Raw genomic sequence first — 22,889 nt, 5'->3', positions numbered from 1 at the left:
ACACAGCCACTGCTCCCAATTTACCTTAAATGTGGGTGCACAGCCCTGAATGCAGGTGTGCCGTCGGGGCCGTGCGCACACAGCTGTCAAACTGGGAGCAGCACCTGTTTGATTAGAGCCGCTATGTCCCAACTGAGATGAATAGAACTGTCTGCACAGGGATGCAACAGAACATCCCAACACAGCCCTCACACAGGTGTACGCTGCAGTTCGCCCATGTGAACGAGGCCTTAAAGCGGTATTAATCCCAAAACCAAAATTGTATTATATTGCAGCTTACCAATCATTACATGTGGTGGCTGCAATCCTTTCTTTTTTCATTTCCCCCTCTGTTTTCACCTGGTGACCTGGCCAGTAACACACCTCCTGTATTCGTGAGACACAACTCTGTAGGGAACTATCACAGAAGGAAAGCACAGCAGTCAGGATGGCGGGGGGGAGTGGTGTTGGTTGGTTTGAGAGGTGTGTTAAATGTATTAGCAGATTTTGATACACTAACACATTAAAGCCAAACTCCAACTTACACTTTATAATCAGTTGTTACAATAAACAGCATTATTTTTTTACTTTTGGGATAAAGGTTTTGCATGAATAAATAAAAGCTGATCATTGTTGACCAGTGTTAAAATGGGTTGTCTCATCCATGTAAACTGATACATTCTGCTGGAGAGCTTGAGCTTGTGAAAAATAACAGACTTACTGGCTGGATCACCAGATGAAAATGGAAGAAAGCGAGCAATAAAAAGGAAATGAATACAGCCATCACATCTGAGAATTGGTAAGCTGCAATATAATACATGATTGCTTTTGGTTCTTTTTTACTGCTTTACACTTCACCGTTCTTACTGACAGTAAATATCAAATGGAACAGAGATCAAACAGAATGCCATGCTAATAAAATAAAAAAAACACAGAACAATTATAATTATTCGCATTCTTTTTGGCAATGTAAATAGATCTATTCCAGTGTCATCTTTCATTAAAAATGTTTTATGGTACCGATACATATTACAAAGCACACACTGCCAGCTACTGGTACTTGCTGGTATTGCAGAATAGCCATTGCTTGCCATTTGTTCTACCAGCCAGAATACTTCTCGATCTTCTTTGCTCCAGTTCTCTGTCCATCATACAACTCTCGGATAGAGAGGATCAGTTCTTCGGCGTTCTCTCCGGTCAGAGCGGACACTGCAATGATTTTGCCGCTGACCTCCTGTCGCAGGTTGTCTAGCGTCTTCCTGGCTTCGGGGAGGTCTATTTTATTGGCCACGATGATATGAGGTCGCTGGGTGAGGTTTTCATCGAATTGGCTCAGCTCATACTGCAGGGAGCGCATCTGGGTCCAGGGCTCGGGGTGCGCCAGGTCCAACACATAGAGGAGAATGCGGCACCTCTCAATGTGCCGAAGGAAAGACAGGCCCAAACCCCGGTTCTGGTGAGCTCCTTCTATGATGCCGGGGATGTCCGCCACTGAGAGGCCAACAAGAGAGAAGGGGTTACCATTTATTTTATTTCAGTTCTAATACATTTTCATCTGTATTGCTTTACAGTGGACATACAATCATTCACATCAGTTCCTGCCCCCCCCCCCAAAGGAGCTCACAATCTACTCTCTCTACCATAGTCATACCTACACATTACAACCAATTTAATTGGAAATTAGGTAACCTGATTGTATGTTTCTGAATTGTAGAAGGACACCAATCCGCTCAAACACAAACAGCAAACACAAACTTCAACTACACATTCTGATGAGGCGCAAATCAAGAGCACAGAAACTAAACTGATTAGGGGGTTGGATGACCTTAACTATGAAGAGCAGCTGCAATCGCTCGATTTATTCTCCCTGGAGAAGAGACGTCTGAGGGGGGACATGATAGCAATTTATAAATATCTTAATGGGGATCTCAGCTTAGAAAAAAAGCTGTTCAGTCGAAGGGATTGCATGAGGACTCGGGGGCATACAATGCGATTAGAGGAGAAGCGTTTTAATCTCAGGCAACGAGGAGGGTTCTTTACTGTTAGGGCTACAAGATTGTGGAATTCTCTACCACAAGAGGTGGTTTCTGCGGGAAGTTTGGTGGCTTTCAAAAGACTCTTAGACTTACATCTCAAGGATCAGAACATTCAGGGGTATGAGAGATGATTACGGCCACACACACCTACACAGGTTGAACTGGATGGACTATTGTCTTTATTCAACCTCATCTACTATGTAACTATGTAATGTGAGGGAAGAGTTCTAATTACTAAGCTGCCAGGTAAATATCTACTTCTAATTAGTCCCCAAACTACGGCCCTCCAGCTGTTGCGGAACTACGCATCCCATGAGGCATTGTAAAACTCTGACATTCACAGACATGACTAGGCATGATGGGAATTGTAGTTCCTGAACAGCTGGAGGGCCGTAATTTGAAGACCCTTGTTATATTGGGTGTAGGCAACTTCAGCACTCCAGCTACGGAGCAAACTACAACCCCCATCGTGCCTCTGCCTCTGGAAATAACAGCTAGGGCTGTCAGGAGTCTTGCAATTCCTCATGGGATTTGTAGTTCCATAACAGCAGGAGTGCTGAGGTTACCTACCCCCTGCCATAGAGCATGGTGGCCTAGACTTCATGCACACTGAATTCTATTAACCATTTGCCTACCGGGCACTTTCACCCCCTTCCTGCCCAGGCCAATTTTCAGCTTTCAGCGCTCTCACGCTTTGAATGACAATTGCGCGGTCATGCTACACTGTACCCATATTAAATTTTTATCATTTTTTTCACACAAATAGAGCTTTCTTTTGGTGGTATTTAATCATCTCTGGGTTTTTTATTTCTTACAAAAAAAAAAAAAAGAAAAAGACAGAAAATTTTGAAAAAATAAAAGTTTTACTTATTTTCTGCGAGTAAATTTTGAAAATAAATAAATGTTTCTCCTTCACTGATGTGTGCTGATGAGGCGGCACTGATAGGCTGCACTGATGGGCACTGATGAGGTGGCACTGATGAGGAGGTACTAATATGCCGCACTGATGAGCACTGATAGGTGGCACTGATAGGCGGCACTGCTGGGCACTGAGAGGTGGCACTGATGGGCACTGAGAGGCGGCACTGCTGGACACTAATGGGTGGCACTGACGGACACTGACGGGTGGCACTGATGAGCGGCACTGATGAGCGGCACTGATGGGCAGCACCATCAGTGCCCATAGTGCTGCTAATCAGTGCCCATCAGTGCCTAGATGAGCAGGCACTGACTGGCAGCACTATGGGCACTGGTTGTGGGCACTGATGGTGGGCACTTGTGGCATTTATTTACCTCTTTTGTAATCAGGGCACTGGTGATCAGTGCCCTGATTACATTTTTCTTTGTCCCCTTACCTGTGATCGGCTCTCTCCTTCCTCACACAGCAGTCTCTGTATGAGGAAGGAGAGCCGGCGATGAGAGATGATCTCATATGTTTACATATGAGATCATCTCTCATTGCATGGTCCGATCACGTGGTAAATGGCCGCTGTGATTGACCATTTACCACGATCTGTGATTGGCTGTGTCCAAGGGACACGGCCGACACAGATTTTCCCCCGATGCGCTCGCGGGAGCGCGCGGGGAGCCTGTTACTGGGAGGCCGTTTAAAGACGGCCTCCAGGAAATTCGAGTGCGCGCTGCAGCCGTACTTTGGCTATAGCGCGGACCGGAAGCGGTTAATGCTTTTTTCTCCTACAGGAGTTTAACAGCAGCAAAAACGCAGTAAAGCTGAGTTTTTGCATGCATATTCCTGCGTCTGACATTAATACATTCTATTGCTCAAAATTCTGGCCATTAGAATGCATTAGTCAATGAAAAAACAGGAATATCGGCGCAAGCATGAATAAATAAATGGATGGAAATAGATAAAAGCAGCTGACACCAAGGTAAAAAATATGTAAAACCCAATGTAAAACTGATAGTGAAATGTGCAGCGCTAAAACAATAAGACAATAAAAACATCAATGGATAAATGAAAAGTCTATGAATGGCACGCAGTAGTCTTGTAAAAAAGAGGAGAAAAAAGAGGAGAAAACAGTCCAATAAGAAATCCCAATGAATCCCAATTAGAATGCATTAACTCGGGAAGCCGTCTAGCATTAATGCGCTTTTGAGCGTTTTTTTATGCTCAAAAGCTCCTCTCCTGAACGCACAAGAAATATATTTTTTAATGCCTCTCAACACACCTGCATGGGCACATACACTATATTGCCAAAAGTATTGGGACGCCTGCCTTTACACGCACGTGAACTTTAATGGCATCCCAGTCTTAGTCCGTAGGATTCAATATTGAGTTGGCCCACCCTTTGCAGCTATAACAGCTTCAACTCTCCTGGGAAGGCTGTCCACAAGGTTTAGGAGTGTGTCTATGGAAATGTTTTACCATTCTTCCAGAAGTGCATTTGTGAGGTCAGGCACTGATGTTGGATGAGAAGGCCTGGCTCCCAGTCTCTGCTAATTCATCCCAAAAGTGTTCTATCGAGTTGAGGTCAGGACTCCATGCAGGCCAGTCAAGTTCCTCCACCCCAAACTTTCTCATCCATGTCTTTATAGACCTTGCTTTGTACACTGGCCAAATCATTTGGTGGAGGGGGATTATGGTGTGGGGTTGTTTCTCAGGGGTTGGACTTGGCCCCTTAGTTCCAGTAAAGGGAACTCTTAAGGCGTCAGCATACCAAGACATTTTGGACAATTTCATGCTCCCAACTTTGTGGGAACAGTTTGGAGTTGTCCCCTCCCTGTTACAACATGAAGGTGCACCACTGCACAAGCGAGTTTGGGGTGGAGGAACTTGACTGGTCTGCACAGAGTCCTGACCTCAACCCGATAGTACAACTTCCAAGGAGAGCTGAAGCTGTTATAGCTGCAAAGGTTGGGCCAAATCAATATTGAACCCTACGGCCTAAGACTGGGAAACTATTAAAGTTCATGTGCGTGTAAAGGCAGCCGTCCCAATACTTTTGGCAATATAGTGTAGGTTACATAGAAGGGTGTTTAGAGGTAGAAAAGAAAAAAGGCCTGTAAAAGCAAGTGTGCATGAGGCCTTAGAATACACTGCTCAAAAAAATTAAAGGAACACTTCTAATCAGAGTATGTCAACAAGTCAGTTAAACTCCTGGGATATTTATCTGGTCAGTTAAGTAGCAGAGGGGGTTGTTAATCAGTTTCAGCTGCTTTGGTGTTAATGAAAATAACAACAGGGGCACTAGATGGGCAACAATGTGACAACCTCCAAAACAGAATGGTTTTACAGGTGAAGGCCACTGACATTTTATTCCCCTACTCATTTTTTCTGACTGTTTTTCACTAGTTTTGCATTTGGCTGGGGTCAGTGTCACTACTGATAGCATGAGGAGATACCTGGATCCTATAGAGCAAGGATCCTCAAACTACGACACTCCAGCTGTTGCAGAACTACATAAACCATGAGTCATTATAAAACTCGGACATTCACAGACATGACTAGGCATGATGGGAATTGTAGTTCCTGAACAGCTAGAGGGCTATAGTGTGAAGACCCCCTGCTATAGAGGTTGCACAGGCAGTCCAACTCCTCCAGGATGGCACATCAACACATGCCATTGTCAGAAGGTTTTCTGTGTCCCCCAGCACAGTCTCAGGAGCATGGAGGAGATTCCAGGAGACAGGCAGTTACTCTAGGAGAGCTGGACAGGGCCATAGAAGGTCCTTAACCCATCAGCAGGACTGGTATCTGCTCATTTATGCGAGGAGGAACAGGATGATCACTGCCAGAGCCCTACAAAATGACCTCCAGCAGGCCACTGGTGTGAATGTCTCTGACCAAACAATCAGAAACAGACTACATGAGGGTGGCCTGAAGAACCAATGTCCTCTAGCGGGCCCTGTGCTCACTGCCCTACACTGGGGAGCCCGATTGGCATTTGTCATTGAACACCAGAATTGGCAGGTCCTCCACTGGTGCCCTGTGCTTTTCACAGATGAGAGGAGGTTCACCCTGAGTACATGTGACAGATGTGAAAGGGTCTGAAGAAGCCGTGGAGAATGTTATACTGCCTGTAACATCGTTCAGCATGACCGGTTTGGTGGAGGGTCAGTGATGGTCTGGGGAGACATATCAATAGTGGGACACACAGACCTCTACAGGCTAGACAATGGCACCCTGAGTGCCACTGGGTATTGGGATGAAATCCTTGGACCCATTGTCAGACCCTACACTGGTGCAGTGGGTCCTGGGTTCCTCCTGGTGCACAACAATACCCGGCCTCATGTGGTGAGAGTATGCAGCCAGTTCCTGGAGGATAAAGGAATTTGTACCATTGAATGGCCCCCACGCTCACCTGACCTAAATCCAAAAGATCACCTCTGGGACATTATGTTTCGGTCCATCTGACGCCGCCAGGTTGTACCTCAGTCTGTTCAGGAGCTCAGTGATGCCCTGGTCCAGATCTGGGAGGAAATCCCCCAGGACATCATCCGTCTTCTTATTAGGAGCACTCCCCGACATTGTCAGGCATGCATAGAAGCATGTGGGGGCCATACAAACTACTGAGGACCATTCTGAGTTGCTGCAATGAAATTTCAGCCAAATGGACTAACCTGCTGCATAATTTTTTCACCTTTATTTTTGGGGTGTCTTTGAATTCCGCCCTCTGTAGGGTGATCATTTTCATTTCCATCAAACTATGTGGCATCCTTTCCTTCCTAACACATTACCCAGTCCATACCAGTATAGATCCTAACACATTACCCAGTCCTTACCAGTATAGATCCTAACACATTACCCAGTCCATACCAGTATAGATCCTAACACATTACCCAGTCCATACCAGTATAGATCCTAACACATTACCCAGTCCTTACCAGTATAGATCCTAACACATTACCCAGCCCATACCAGTATAGATCCTAACACATTACCCAGCCCATACCAGTATAGATCCTAACACATTATCCAGCCCATACCAGTATAGATCCTAACACATTACCCAGCCCATACCAGTATAGATCCTAACACATTACCCAGTCCTTACCAGTATAGATCCTAACACATTACCCAGTCCATACCAGTATAGATCCTAACACATTACCCAGTCCATACCAGTATAGATCCTAACACATTACCCAGTCCTTACCAGTATAGATCCTAACACATTACCCAGCCCATACCAGTATAGATCCTAACACATTACCCAGCCCATACCAGTATAGATCCTAACACATTATCCAGCCCATACCAGTATAGATCCTAACACATTACCCAGCCCATACCAGTATAGATCCTAACACATTACCCAGCCCATACCAGTATAGATCCTAACACATTACCCAGTCCATACCAGTATAGATCCTAACACATTACCCAGTCCATACCAGTATAGATCCTAACACATTACCCAGTCCTTACCAGTATAGATCCTAACACATTACCCAGTCCATACCAGTATAGATCCTAACACATTACCCAGTCCATACCAGTATAGATCCTAACACATTACCCAGTCCTTACCAGTATAGATCCTAACACATTACCCAGTCCATACCAGTATAGATCCTAACACATTACCCAGTCCATACCAGTATAGATCCTAACACATTACCCAGTTCATACCCGTATAGATCCTAACACATTACCCAGTCCATACCAGTATAGATCCTAACACATTACCCAGTCCATACCAGTATAGATCCTAACACATTACCCAGCCCATACCAGTATAGATCCTAACACATTACCCAGTCCATACCAGTATAGATCCTAACACATTACCCAGTCCATACCAGTAAAGATCCTAACACATTACCCAGTCCATACCAGTATAGATCCTAACACATTACCCAGTCCATACCAGTATAGATCCTAACACATTACCCAGTCCATACCAGTATAGATCCTAACACATTACCCAGTCCATACCAGTATAGATCCTAACACATTACCCAGTCCATACCAGTATAGATCCTAACACATTACCCAGTCCATAATAGTATAGATATCAAGCAGGAGATTTTCCCCATTGAGATCTGATGTGTTTTTAAAGTGTTCCTTTCATTTTTTATGAGCAGTGTATATCTATTCCAATCTGTATGAAATATATCCAAAATGTTCTTACCATGGTTATATTATGAGTAAGCTAGAGACCCGGCAGATCGACTTCTGCTCAACTGCAGTAATCGCCACATACAGATCAAAATTCAGCCGATCCCTGCTGGGCCAGCCAAATTTCGATCCATTAATGGCCACGTTTAGGCAGCCCATAGAGAAGTCATTTTTTATTTTTCATTCAACTAGCAGGGTTGATATGGATAGGGGGGATCCTCCCCACTGAGTTAATGTATTCTGCCAGCAGGGAGACTTCCCCACGGTCAGAATACCCTGATCAACATTGGCAGGTACAGCCTGTAGCACTGATCAAACAGGGGAAATCAGAGTGTGGTTGTACAGAAGTTGATCGGTAGATCAATTCTCTACAGCCTCCCTTGTCCATACATGGTTTGAAATTCAGCCTGTTAAACTAGAATTTTTAATCCATGTATGGCCGGATTTAGTCCAATATAGGAACTAGAAGGGCATTTTTAGATAGTAAAGGAAATCTGCTCAGGATACAAGACAGATGTGAGTTTCTGACAAGATTAACAAGTTTTGTTTTTTTTTTGCACCTAAACTGATATAACAAAATGCTTCCAATGTATGTTAAACAGACCAAACGGAGAAAAAAGGAGAAGTTCATTGTTAGAGTCTACACATAAAAAGTCCTTTAGCACCACCACATGGCTGCAATAAATATAGCAACAAACATTTTTTGTACTGTGTAAGATAAAATAAAATAATTTTAATCATTGATTAAATAATTTTAATATATTGTTACAGTAAAGATATGTAGGATTACTTTTATCCTTTTACAACCTTTTGTAAATACACATTTAGAGGGTATGCACCTAAATTTACGTAACTACTATGCTATAAAGTTAGTTGCATTAGAAAGTATTCGGCAAACATTTGTTAAAAAATGGATACAAAATTAACGTGAGTTTTAGGCTACGTTCACATGTTAGCGTAGCGGACCACGGGCAGAATCACCACGATTCAGCCCGCGATCCGGAAATCATTGCAAATCGCGGGACGCCTGTGCATTGCCGTTGATTTGCAATAGCACCCCAAACGCTGTGTGATGTTGCCGCTATTTCCGCCTGCCAAATCGCGGTAACATTGCGCAAACCAAATCCCGGGTCGCATGACGCCCCAAAGAAGCTCTTGTACCTTTTTTGGGCGTCATGCGACCCGTGATTTTGTTTGCGCGATGTTACCGTGATTCGGCAGGCGGAAATCGCGGCAACATCGCACAGCGTTTGGGGTGCCATTGCAAATCAACGGCAACACACAGGCGTCCCGTGGTTTGCAATGATTTATGGATGGTGATTCTGCCCGCGGTCCGCTACGCTAACATGTGACCGTAGCCTAAGTGATATCAGACTATCTTGCATTTCTGTATCTCGCATTATAATACCATGCTATGAATCATCTCTGTATTATATGATATTGTACCTATTTTGTTGTTCATTGCTCTGATGGATGCTTTGTTCTTTTACAAAGGATTTGAAAAAAACAATGGATACATAATAAAAGTTAAAAAATCACTTATATTTGGATATACTTTTTAGACAAAGGTTTCACGCAAAGATATCCCAACTACCCATGATGCCGAGCCCTGGTCAGGATGGAACAATCTTTAGGCATTAGTCCAAGCACCTCACTACATAATAGTCAAAACACCCAGTGTGTAAATGTATGACCAACAGGACAGCCATAGCAGTGATGTTTTAAAGGATAAGTTCACCTTTATAGAAAAAATAATACATTTTCATATATTTGCAGAAAAAAAAAGTGGATTAAATATTTTTTCTTGCAGGAGCCTGGAAAGCCTTGAACATGCAATCAGTAGATCGCGGGTGCAACGTGGGTGTCCTACAGCTTTCAGACAGTACCTCTGTGTTGGCTGTTTCTGTGAAAGCTGGAGGACATGTCAGTGAACTCATGAGCAAACTCAGCGGACATGTCAGTGAACTCATGAGCGAACTCAGCAGACATGTCAGTGAACTCAGTGAGCTCATCAGCGCCCCCCTTAGCCCATTGAAAATGCAATCTGTTGCAGTGGAAACGGTACTTGTAGTTTATTCATTCACAGGAACCTATGAATGAATGATGCGGCTATATGGGCAGAGCCACGCACAGCCATGCAATTTTTAAAAAGTAACAGTGGTCGTGGGGAGAAGTACCCCCGTCCGCTGTCACAGGGAGGAGGAGGATCAGGGGGTACGGGGGCAGGAGCTGGAACAGGGTACACGTTCCTTCCTAAATACGGGTGGTACATGTAACATGTTCTAAGGGTGAACTTCTCCTTTGTATTGTGTATATAATAGAAATTCAAACTGAAAAAGCTAGCATTAACTGCAGTATTTTATTCAACTTAATGTTATGTATATGCTGTTTTATTTAAGTTTATATAAAGTTTATTTCAGTTTAGTTTTTTCATTTTTTTTATTTTGATGAATCACATACAAAAAAACTGCGCAATAATATTAATCAAATTTCATCCTTAAAAAAATTGCATACCAAAAACACTGGTGAAATGGTTTACTTTAAAGCGGTAGTAAACCGCCATGCTTTTTTTTTTGTAAACCTGCGAGTTAAAGTTATAATATGCTAGTATGCATCGCATACTAGTACATTAGGTTATCTAAAAAAGAAGCCCTCCAGCGACGAGCTGTCAATGCTGACAGGGCTTCCATCTTCACCCGGTCTTCCTTCCGGGTTTGCATCCTCCGACCATCTGATTGGCCACGCCACGATGACATCACAGGAGCCGCTATTCATGGCACTGGATTCTGAAGGAACGGCACGGGCATGCTGCTTCTTCAGAGCGCATGCGCCAGTGACGTCACCGGCCCGTTCACAAGTAAATATCTCCTAAACAGTGCACGTTAGGAGATTTACTGTACCTACAGGTAAATATCAACCATGGGAGATTAGTCGCACTTTAACAAACCCCAGGCTTTCCCTTCATAAATGAAGATGCCATTTTTAAATAGGAACCAAAGAGAAGAGGTAGGATTAATATTTTTTGTGACCGCTCTTTGTAATATTTAAAGCATAAATTAACTTTGAATTTAAATCAACTAAATACTTTCTAGGTGCATCAAAATGAAAGGTAAATCAAAATGAAAGGTAAACAAAGTCTCCCAGCTCATTTCATTTCTACAGCAGCCACAGCTACAGAATAGGACCCTTGTTCTCTGTGTGGAAGCAGAGGCTTCTCTACAGAGGTCTGACAAACCTTAGTCAGATCTATAGTTCTGCAATCAGCTAAGTTCATGCTCCCTGCTGATTGGAGAGCTGTGGGCATGCTGGACCTCTGCAGAGAGGCCACTGCTTCCACACAGAAAGCAGGGGTCTGTTTCTGCAGCATAGTAGCAGGGGACAGGTTTTACTAATCAGGCTGTAGCTGCTTTAAAAATAAATAAAACTAGGAACAGGAAGGTTAGGGGATTAAAGTTTTATTCACACAGACATCCCAACTGAAGCTTTAGCCCTACCTTGACAGTGAAGGAAAGAAATAGCTTACATCTGATCAATAGACCAGGACCTCAAAACTCATGTCACCTTAAAGTGTTACCAAACCCAGGACCTGCATTCATATCTGGTCTCTCACAGTACACAGAACATGGAAATGCAATTATTTCAGGAAATATAACCTGATAAATACCTTTTCTCATTAGCTGTTTATAACAGTAGGAGGAGTATTCATACTGCACTGAGCTGTCCTAACAGTATGCAGGACCCCTGACCTTCTGTCTGGACGGTGCTGATTGGCCCTGTGCTGATCACATGCACTCTCCCAAGAAAAAAAAATAAATAAAACTCTAGCAATACACACCAAACTGAGCATGTGCAGCTTGACTCCAAAGGCTCTGTTTTATCCGGACATGTTCTGGAGTCAGTGAAAGGAGGAGGAGGATCAGAGAAGACAGGATCAAACAGCCTTTTTACACAATGCAGAGGATTAACTCCTTAGGTTCCACAATGAGTATAACAAGTATGCTTTACTGCATATGCAGACTGATTTTACTGTTGTGGTTTTAGTAACACTTTAATAGTTCAGCATTTTCTAAATGCCTAAATAAGCAAGCAGCATGGAGAAGCTGCAGCCAAGATTGTTAAAGCATAACAAAATATTTTTTCATGCACGGTATACTTAAACTCATGCATGCATTTTTTTTCCCCTAGAAGTCAAACATTTTTTTCTGAGAAAAGCCTGGACTTACCTGCAATCTGTTCATAGTCTTGGTAATTGATGACGCCAACATGGGGGTTGAGGGTGGTGAAAGGATATGCCGCCACAGCTGGTCGGGCATTGGAAAGAAGACGTAACAGGGAAGACTTTCCAGCATTAGGAAAACCAACCTAGAAGAGAACGTGTGCTTGTTTTAGGAGGCCTTTATGAAATGTTTTAAATACATGGATACAATTATAATAAAGGTTTAATGAGTGCTTCCATCTGTCCACAAGTGCTGATTTTCAGGCAGGATAACAGTGCTAATATCTCTGCTTAGGGCTTTCCATTTGCAGCACCAGACAGTGTTTCCATGAATACATGTAAAATTCATTCTCAGCTGTTGTTTAGTTGTCAGGGTAGAAGGTTGCGACAGGTAGAATTTTTATAATACAAAGTTTTCAGATTTATGAGATAGAGAGGATGCATAGAGAGAAGGGATTTTAAGTGATTTTAAGCACTTGCCGACTGCCTAACGCCGATCTACGTCAGCAGTCAGCCCCTCACAGGCAAAGCGACGTAGGTCTACGTCGCTAGCCTGTGAGGCTCTAGGGAGCGAGCGCGCGCCGCCGGAGCCGCACCCGCTCGCTCACGGACCCCCCCCCCCGCGTGTAATGTAAACACAGCCGCCTGTCATTCTCCTCTGTGTAACAATGGAGATCACACGGTTCTACTATGTAGGACCGTTGATCTCTGTTCTTACACCAGTAGCCACATCCAATCACAGTTAGAATCACACCCCTAGGGACACACTTAAACCCTCCCTCTCAAATAAAGTTAACTCCTTCCCTGCCAGTGTCATTTTTACAGTAACAGTGCATATGTATAGCACTGATTACTGTAGTAACGTCACTGGTAACCCCAAAAGTGTCAAAAATGTCAGTCAAGGGTCCGATCTGTCTACCGCAATGTCGCAGTCCCGCAAAAAAAAAAAAATCGCAGATCGCCGCCATTACTCGTTAAAAAAAAAAACAACAAAAATTACAAAAATCTTTCCCTTTGTTAGTAAACGCAATAACTTTTGCGCAAACCAAAAGAAAGCTCTGTTTGTGGGAAAAAAAGGACGACAAATTCATTTAGGTACAGCGTCGCACGGCCGCGCAATTGTCCGTTAAAGTCACGCAGTGCCGAATCGCAAAATAGGCCCTGGTCAGGAAGGGGGTAAAATCTTCCGGGAATTAAGTGGTTAAAGGTTTTTTCCATTAAAAAAAAAAATTGTCATAGTTACCCGCTCTGAGTAGTGGTTTTGCACAGAACAGCCTGGATCCTCCTCTTCTTCTCAGGTCCCCTGGGCACTCCTGGCTCTTGCCCTTTGACCAGTACCCCCAAAAGCAAGCTGCTTGCTATGGTGGTACTGGTGTGTGCTCCCTTCTAAGCCCCACTCTATGCATCCATAAGATAAATAGAGCCGCGGCTTGGCCCCACATTCCCGCTCTCTCCTCATTGGCTCACTGGCTGCGATTGACAGCAGTGGGAGCCAATGGTTCCCGCTGCTGTGTCTCAGCAAATGAGGAGTGAAAGACCAGTGACAGTGAGGGTCCAGTGAGACAGCGACATTGAGGGATTGAGGGGGTTCAGGTGAGTATAAGGGAGGGGCTGTGGGGAGAGGTACACCAAGAAGGTTTTTTACCTTCATGCATAGGATGCATGAATGTAATAATCCTTAGCCATTACTTTATCCACTTCCAGTCTTGGCCAGTTCTGGCATTCCTCTCCTACATGTAAAAAACATTTATTTTTTCTGCTAGAAAATTAATTAGAACCCCCAAACATTATATATATATTTTTTAGTAGAGGCCCTAGAGAAAAAAATTGTGGGCATTGCATATTTTTATGTCACACGATAATTGTGCAGCTTTTTGTTTTCAAATGCAAATTAAAAAAAAAAATACATTTGATTGGATTTTAATGCACAAAAACACAATAGAATACCAAATTATTTGTTAGAATATAAAAGATCATTTTACGCGGAATAAATTGATACCAAGCATGTGATGCTTTAAAATTACGCCCGCCCATAGAACAGCACCAAATTACGGTATTTAAAAATCTCCATAGGTGACGTTTTAAAAACCTTTGCAAGTCTGCAGTTTAGCGTTACACAGAAGGTCTGGCACTAAAATTATTTCTCTCGCTCTGATGTTCTTGGCGATACCTCACATGTGTGGTGTGGTCACCGTTTACATATGGGTGCGTGACCTACATGCGCGTTCTCAGTGAGCAAGGGGCCACTTTAAAATTTTTATTTTATTATTATTTTTAACAGCATAACTTTAACTTTTTTTTATAAACTTTGTTATTACAAGGGTTGAGCAACATGAGCCATGACAGGTCCTCTTTATAGAGAGATCTGGGGTCTTTTAGACCTCAGATCTCTCCCTGTCCTCCAATGCAGCTGCTCAGACACAGATCCGTCTGATTGGCTACTTCCCTGGCTAGTAACAGCCAGGTAAACAAAGAACCGAAACAGGAAGTGGCTAAATCCTTGTCGCTTCCTGTTTCTGATGTCAGACAGTGGAAGGAACAACATATGTTTATCTTACTGTGTGCCCGGAGCTGGATGCCACCGGTCGCATCCTTACTGGGCTCTCTGATCGCACAGGGGAGCCCAGTTCAGGCGGCCGGGGTGGGACCCCTTTCCGTCACCTGTAAAAGTATTCCAGCGGGTCATTAACTGCTCAGATTACTTTTACTTTGTGCAGAACAGACGGCCATAAAAGAGGAATATTTTGATCATTGCTGCAGCAATGACTGAGACATCACCCTTCCCGTCCGAGGACGTTTATAAAAAGTATGACGGATAGGAAGTGGTTAAAAAAAAAAGATCCAAAACAGATTTTAAGGTTAACCTAAGAGTACAACAGTACCATGCCAGTATGTGCCATAGTCTTCAGTTCCAGCTGGAGGGACTTCTCTTCCCCGAGTTCTCCGAGTGTTGTCGTTACTGGAGCTCGGTTCTCATTGCTGAGGAAGAACCGGTTTCCTTTTCCACCAATCCCACCGTAAACAGCTACAAACTCCTCGCCTGGGGTGGAGAGATCTGCAAGGACCACACCATCTTCCTTCACCAGCGTTCCGATGGGAACCTAAAAATATGCAGAAAGTGTCATCTTGTCTCTACTAATTTCTATTTAAAAAATAACTTCTGTCTAGACCAGGGGTCTTCAAACTATGGCCCTCCAGTTGTTCAGGAACTACAATTCCCATCATGCCTAGTCATGTCTGTGAATGTCAGAGTTTTACAATGCCTCATGGGATGTGTAGTTCCGCAACAGCTGGAGGACCGTAGTTTGAGGATCCCTGGTCTAGACAGTCTACAGGGGTAAGCAGTAACCCCCCTCCCCCCCCCGTATCAGAAGCCTTAAAGGCTGGAATATGCTGATCTCCAACTCCCAGACTCCATACTAATTCTGCCATAACAGCTAAGCATAAAAATGAGGCATGGAGATTCCAAAATACATTTTTTTCAGCAGACATATACAGTAAAAACATCCAGCGAGTTTCAAAGGCCCCCCTAAATCAGAGATTAGAGAGTGTTGCAGGATGTGTACTCTGCATAACACAGCTAGAATAGTTTTTAGGGAATGCATACAGGTATATGCATAGGGATCGACAGATATTGTTTTTCATTGCCGATACTGATATTTTGGTCATCGTGTATCGGTATCGGCCGATATGGGCTGATATTTTCATAAATTTTTTTTACTTGACAGGTACTCTTGTGGAGGGATCTGGGGGTCTAAAACGACCCCAAACCCCTCCTCTGCACTTAAAAGCATTCAAAACGCCAAGTTTGGCTGTTTTGAATGCTGTCATTTTTTTTAATCTGGCGCCAGTACCCAGAAGTGATGTCATGACATCACTTCCGGGTTTTTACATGGAGACACGTTCAGAGCCGAAAATGCGGCTTTGATCGGCGCTTTGGCTCCCGATGAAGCTTTATACATAAAGCGAAACATGTCGAGCATTGCAGCTATCTACCATACACTGTTTTAAAGCTAAAGGGACCCTGACGGACGACAGTTACCCTCCTGTCACCGATCACATGGCCCTTTGTGTTATGTAGTAGGATATAACTACGGTGCTATACTATAGCTATACATATATAACTATAGCTGCGGAAGGCCGGCGGGAGGGGGTCCCCTCCCGCTCCTTGTAATTCTTAGCCGCATCGGTTGTCATTACAAGACTGCCGACCGTCCGCTATGGACGCCGATACCGGAGTGATGCCTCTAGCTGAAGGCATCACTCCGGTACAAGCACTTTCCGAAATATCGGTAATATTGGTCACCTTGGTGGCCTATTCCGATATATCGGGGAAAGTGCATATCGACCCTCGATATATCGACTTTGCCAATAATCGGTCGATCCCTAATATACACCAGTCACTGGTTAATGTAGCCTACATGGATAATATTGCCTTGCTGCTATTGCCAGAAATCTGCACAGAACCTATAGTCAAAAAAAAATTACAGGCATGCCCTGCTTCATGAATTTACATTTTTGATATTCTAGATCTCTAGCACACCCTAAAGGGATTTCAAGGTTGCAGAGAATAGATGAGAGAGAACTGAGAAAGATCAGTTAGTGATATTGAAAGCAGATCCTCCAACACAGTAGTTATTTTAACAAAAAAAAAAAAAGGTGGCAAAGCAAAAACAAGTATCTGCAGAACAAAAAGAATACGATTTTACAATAAAGCTTGCTAAAAACCAAATGCCGAGCCACTGGTCATGTAATCTCAGCTGATGGGGCGGGTCAGAGTAAAGATACAGCCACTGATTGGCCATCTCTGCCTGGATGAAATTTAGGCCCCTTTCAAACTTGTGCGACTTGGGACTGCAAATTCGCATGGCAAGCTGTACCCCACGAGTACCCCATAGATCTCAAGATTACACAGGCATTGCTTCAAGGCGCGGCAAAGTCGCACAACTTTCAGGTCGTACAAGGTGTGAAATTAGTTTTCCCCTTTTCTTCTGGGATAGTATGTCCAGTGATCTCAGCTAAAGCAGCTTAGGAAACTGAGGATGTCCATTTCTTCTTGCACCAGCGATATTACCCCGATGAGCTGAAAAACGACTCCAGGCTACTGGGCACTTACCTTAATAAAGACATTTTCTCCGCCTCTTCCGTAGCAGTTCTTGCTCCGTCCTGGCCGTCCGTCAATACCCCGGTATAGAGGAACAATGGAGGCTAAAGACTTCACACAGGGATCCACTGGGAAGTAAACAGAATCCAGAGACAATCCTGAAAACTATTTTACAGGCCTATTGTAATAAATCACAATGTTTCCCATATATGCCAATAAGCATGCTACTGTATTTTTTCTAAGGAACATCACAGAACAAAACCTAGCATCTGACTTGTTACTCTGAGTAAAGCCACATTAAAAAAAAACAGTATACTAAAACACATCACTTATTAATCACTCCCTAGACCTAGGAGATAAAGACCTAAAAGACTTGGGGGGGGGCGAGGTATTTAGTAAAACTTGAGCATACAAAATACGCTGACAACCATCAGCTTCTATCTTCGGCTTGTTCAATAAATCAGAACTAAATCCATTGATTTAACAGTTACAAAAATTCCTGGCATGCCAGGAATGTTAATGGTCACATTGGCTGGTGTCATAACTGATCACATGTGCAGCATCATGGCAGTTGCAGATCAAACAGAGGCCAAGATGGCAGCTTCCTTGGCTGAAAAGGATAGGAGGGTTTCATTCCACTTTAAAGCGGTGTTCCAGCCTCCCCCTCCAAAAATTAAAAGTCAGCAGCTACACATACTGTACTCATACTGTAGCTGCTGACTTTTAATTTTAGGACACTTACCTGTCCTGGAGTCCAGCAATGGGGGCACCGCAGCCGATGTTTCCATCGGCTGTCTGGTGCTGCCGCCGCCATTGCCGGTGAGGGAACCCGGCAGTGAAGCCTTACGGTTTCACCGGGGGGTCCCTTATGCGCATGCACGAAGCACGCTGTGCATTCGGATTGGCTCGGCGGCGGGGGAAGGAGGAGGAACAGCTAGTGAAGAATCACTGTTGGCCAACACCATTATATAGCATCTAAACACTAGAAAGCAAATGAAATGTTCAACCTCCTGCTCTCGAGGTGAATGTTCCAGCAGTGAAGGACCTTTGATCATCGACATCTTGAAGCTAAGCAAGACTCGGGAAGCCCAAATAAAAACACAGGAAAAACAAAAAACAGAGGGTGCATAAGCTTTGCGCATTGCCTTAAAATAACCTTTTTATTAATGAAATAAAACAATTATGCACTCACAACCAGCATATCCACAGTGACCAGCACACTCTGGTCGGTCCACTGCGCCAATCCCAGCGTAGGGAAGAAACTAACAATTCGGGTTTCAAGGGCAGGAACCCTCTTCTTGTTTGGCTCTGAAGACGAGCATTCCTACCCTCGAAACACGTCAGTCGTTGGAAGTGTCTTTCTTACGCTGGGATTGGTGCAGTGTTCCAGAGTGTGCGGATTACTGTGAAGATTGATAAGCTTTATATCATGTGCGGTTTGTGAGTACATAATTGTTTTATTTCTTCAATAAAAAGGTTTCTTTAAGGTAATGCACAAAGCTGAAGAGCCCTCTATTTTTTGTTTTTCCACTGAAATCCCCGTACCTTTAATTATTACGTGTCCTCCGTTCCCTCCATCCCCTCCATCTGGTCCTCCAAATTCCTTCCGAGGCTCACTGTGAAAACAGCAGGCTCCATCTCCACCAGCTCCTCCCACTACTTTAACCTTACGGTGATCAACAAAGTAACGAGTCTAAAAAAAAAAAAATAAAGCAAAATAGATAAGAAAAAAATTCAGATTTTTTAATTTCAGGCCAGTTGTGCATTTCCTGCAGTTGCAAATTATGGCCAACAAGTTTCACTGGGGGTACTCTGGGTGCATTATGTCAATATATAGGTGCGAAGTGAAAATACTGCGACTTCTGAAAGAGATATGTATAATTTGACATAGAATCCTTACACTGAACTGGGCTGCATAAAAATGATAAAATGACAGTTGGGATCCCAGAACTTTGGTATGTTGTCCCTTGGGAATCCAAAATAATGGTATGCTATCTCTTGGGGGTGCCAGAATAACAGTATGCTGTCCCTAGGGATTCCAAAATATTTGCATGCTGTCCCATGAAATTCCAAAAAAAAGGGTATGCTGCCCCTTGCAATGCCAGAATATTGGCATGTGGTCTCTTGGGGTTCCAGAATGGTATGCTGTCCCTTAGCATGCCAAAATAATGTAATGCAAGGAAAATGGAATGGAATACCAGAAAAAATATATGCTGCCCCTTGAGATCCCAAAATAATGGTATGCTGTCTCTTTGAATCCAAGAAAAAATGGTATGCTGTCCCTTGGGATGCCAGAATAATGGTATACTAGTTCATGGGATGCCAGAGTAATAAAATGCAGTCCCTTAGGATGCCATAAAAACGATATGCTGTCCCTTGGGATCCCAAAATAATGGCATGCTGTTCTTTGGGATTCCAGAAAAAAATGTAATGCTGTCCTTGGAATACCAAAATAATAGTATGCTGTCCCTTGGGAACCCAAAATAATGGTTGGGGTGCCAGAATATTTTTATGCTGCCCCTTGCAATGTCAGAATACTGGTATGTGTTCTCTTGGGGATTTCAGATGACTGGTATGTGTTCTCTTGGGATTTCAGAATACTGGTATGTGTTCTCTTGGGATTTCAGAATATTGGTATGTGTTCTCTTGGGATTTCAGAATACTGGTATGTGTTCTCTTGGGATTTCAGAATACTGGTATGTGTTCTCTTGGGATTTCAGAATACTGGTATGTGTTCTCTTGGGATTTCAGATTACTGGTATGTGTTCTCTTGGGATTTCAGAATACTGGTATGTGTTCTCATGGGATTTCAGAATACTGGTATGCTGTCCCTTAGGATGCCAGAATAATGGTATGGTGTTCCCTGGGATCCCAGAATAACTGTATTCGGTCTTGGGATGCCAGAATATTGGTATGCTGTCCATTGGTTTCCTAGAGCAATGGCACATTGAAACTTTGAGTTTCGAGAACGTTGACACCTTTTAGTCAGGACTACCTCTATTTGAATGTCAGTGTTTAGTGTCATAATATAGAGAAATAAGAGAAAGATGGTAATTCTCTGGAGTTCCTTACCAGCTTCTTCTCACTTAAGTCTTTCTTCCTCTTGGTGTAGTTTTGTTTCTTGGCATATAGTGGGATTGCAGTGGACAGAGGGCGGTGATGTGACACAAGCTGGGCCGGCAGTGAGGATGGAAAATGAATACTTTGGTAAATGACAGCTTGACACCATCGAACCTGTTCAGACAAGGCACGAAGGCGAGACAATAACTGCCCTGCCAACATCACTACCTGTAAAAAGAAAAACATAAGCTGCTAGTGGGGTTTAAATAGAATTCAAGTAGTGCTGAAGATTCCTAGTTGCTAGTTTAAAGCCGTCCCCTTCAGTCCTACACAGTTGTACAGGCTCCCCTCCTGTACTGAAATGGACTACTCTGATTTCACTGCACACTGTGAGCTTCCTCCAGCTAGGTAATGAACCCGTCTCATTTCCTGGTTGGAGGACACTTTCCTCCCCAGCATAACTGTCCTTTTCATTCATTTGATTTCACTTCATTCACTCATAGTTGCATTCAATCAGCATTATATGTGGGTGTAACCTAGGGTGGTCTGTTCTTTTTAAGAAGTTATATACAGCCCCTCCCACCAGCCATAATCTGCTTTCTGGGACCCCTAAAAGACCCATAATGTATCATTAATTTGAACCTGTCACTAACAGTTCACGTCACATGGGGGAAGTTTGTCACCTATGGGATATCAGTTACGTTTTAGTGAAAAAAAAGTGTTAAAGATAAAGTTACACCCAAGCAATTGGAACCCCCCCCCCCACTCCGAAGAAATGTTGATGCCCTGTACGCTAACTGCAACTTCCCTTGAACTACATATGTTAAATATTGGTATATTACCACAGAGAGAGTGTGCTCTATGTGGCCAACAGTGCTAGCTCTTCTGAAAACGTCACGCTGATGACGAAACGCGTCAAGTTGGGACGCACGTCTCCTCGTTTTTGAGTGCCAGCTGGAATGCACGCTGCTGAGGGATTGTCCGGCTTTGCATTGCTCCCTCGTGCAGTGCGGGAAACCGCATGAGAGTTTATTACATTTTTTTTTTCCTTTTACTATTTTAATTATCCTTTATAATCATACTAATTTACATATTGGCCCTTAAAGCGGAGTTCCGGGCAGAGAAACGATTTTTTTCTGAACATACCCCCGGGACAGTCAGGGCTAGTACATTCCACAATGGCTAGCCTCTGATCTGTCCCGGTTCGCACTTACCTTTTAGAAGAAATACTTACTTAGAAATTTTCTTCCACAGCGTTTCCATCTCGGTTGTGGGCAGCTGAAGCCTGAAGCGGTCCTCTTCTCTGTCTTCTTCCGCGTCTTCGTGTCCCAGAATGCACTGAACCGGCCCCTCTCGTCACTTCCGGTGCGGCGCCTCATTCCTGAAGCTGTTTAGCAGGGGAATGCGGCGTCGCCCGGAAATGACGAGCGGGGCCGGTGCGGCGCATTGATTCCTGGGAGCTATGACGTTTAGCTCCCAGGAATCATCGCGAGGCAGGAAGTGACGGGGTGAGCCTCGGCGCTGGAGGAGGAAGCTGTCATAAGTGAGTATTTACGATCTTCAATAAAAAGGTGAGTAAACAAAAAAAATAAAAAAATAACTATCCAATTCCTTTTCAGGTGAGGCATACCTAGCGGAGGGGCACAAAAAAAAAAAAAACTTTTTTGTGCCCGGAACTCTGCTTTAAGGGGATGTTTTAAATAACTCATTGCCATCTATCAGTGCCGCCCCCCTATGCCCATCAGTACCGCCTATTAGTGCCCATCAGTGCCACCTATCAGTGCCCACCAATGCTACCTATCAGTGCCAAATATCAGTGCCCACCAATACTTCATATTGGTGCTACCTATCAGTGCCTCATCAGTGCCACCCCATCAGTGCCTCCTCATCAGTGCCTGTCAGTGCGGCCTAATCAATGCTCATCAGTTTTTTTTTTTTTTTCAAACTTTTCAGTTTTTTTTTTTATTTGTTTAGCAAAAAAAAAACCTTGCACTGATCAAATACCACCAAAAGAAAGCTCTATTTGTGGGGGAAAAAATTACATAAATTTGGTTTAGGTACAGTGTTGCATGACCGTGCAATTGTCATTCAAATTGCAACAGCGCTAAAAGCTGAAAATAGGCCTGGGCAGGAAGGGGGGGTGAAAGTGCCCGGTATTGAAGTGGTTTAAAAAGCACCTTCTGTTCTGTTGTGTTGCTTGCATGCTATTCAAAATGCCAAAATGCTAAAATTATATATATATATATATATATATATATATATATATATATATATATATATATATATATATAAAATGTTTGGGGGTTCTGAGTAATTTTCTAGCAAAAATATATGATTTTTACAGGATTTTAGAGGAGTGCCAGAATTAGCCTGGCATGGAAGTGGTTAAAAGAAGCTGCCATGCACCTTTTA

The 22,889-nt window shown here is 43.5% G+C and overlaps 2 protein-coding genes across 2 annotated transcripts in view; one reads left to right on the top strand and one right to left on the bottom strand.

Annotated features, from left to right (window-relative positions):
• LENG1 (leukocyte receptor cluster member 1) overlaps positions 1–22,889 on the top strand; it is a gene marked incomplete at its 3' end in the record, with an annotated part of 178,469 nt that overhangs the window by 154,266 nt on the left and 1,314 nt on the right. The gene's annotated exons all lie outside the window — the stretch shown is intronic.
• MTG2 (mitochondrial ribosome associated GTPase 2) overlaps positions 988–22,889 on the bottom strand; it is a 22,203-nt gene continuing 301 nt past the window's right edge. Inside the window, exons 2-7 of the mRNA XM_082271629.1 lie at positions 20,490–20,705; positions 18,963–19,110; positions 17,430–17,545; positions 15,196–15,414; positions 12,321–12,459; positions 988–1,470 (exon numbers count right to left, since the gene is read on the bottom strand). Of these exons, the coding sequence (XP_082127755.1) occupies positions 1,079–1,470; positions 12,321–12,459; positions 15,196–15,414; positions 17,430–17,545; positions 18,963–19,110; positions 20,490–20,705 (1,230 nt within the window). The 3' untranslated portion in view covers positions 988–1,078. The remainder of the gene's footprint in view (positions 1,471–12,320; positions 12,460–15,195; positions 15,415–17,429; positions 17,546–18,962; positions 19,111–20,489; positions 20,706–22,889) is intronic.

Source organism: Pelophylax lessonae, assembly GCF_965119305.1.
Source record: "Pelophylax lessonae genome assembly, chromosome: 11".
Classification (NCBI taxonomy): domain Eukaryota; kingdom Metazoa; phylum Chordata; class Amphibia; order Anura; family Ranidae; genus Pelophylax; species Pelophylax lessonae.
Note: the sequence above shows the minus strand (reverse complement) of the source record. Positions and strands in the feature narration are given on the sequence as shown.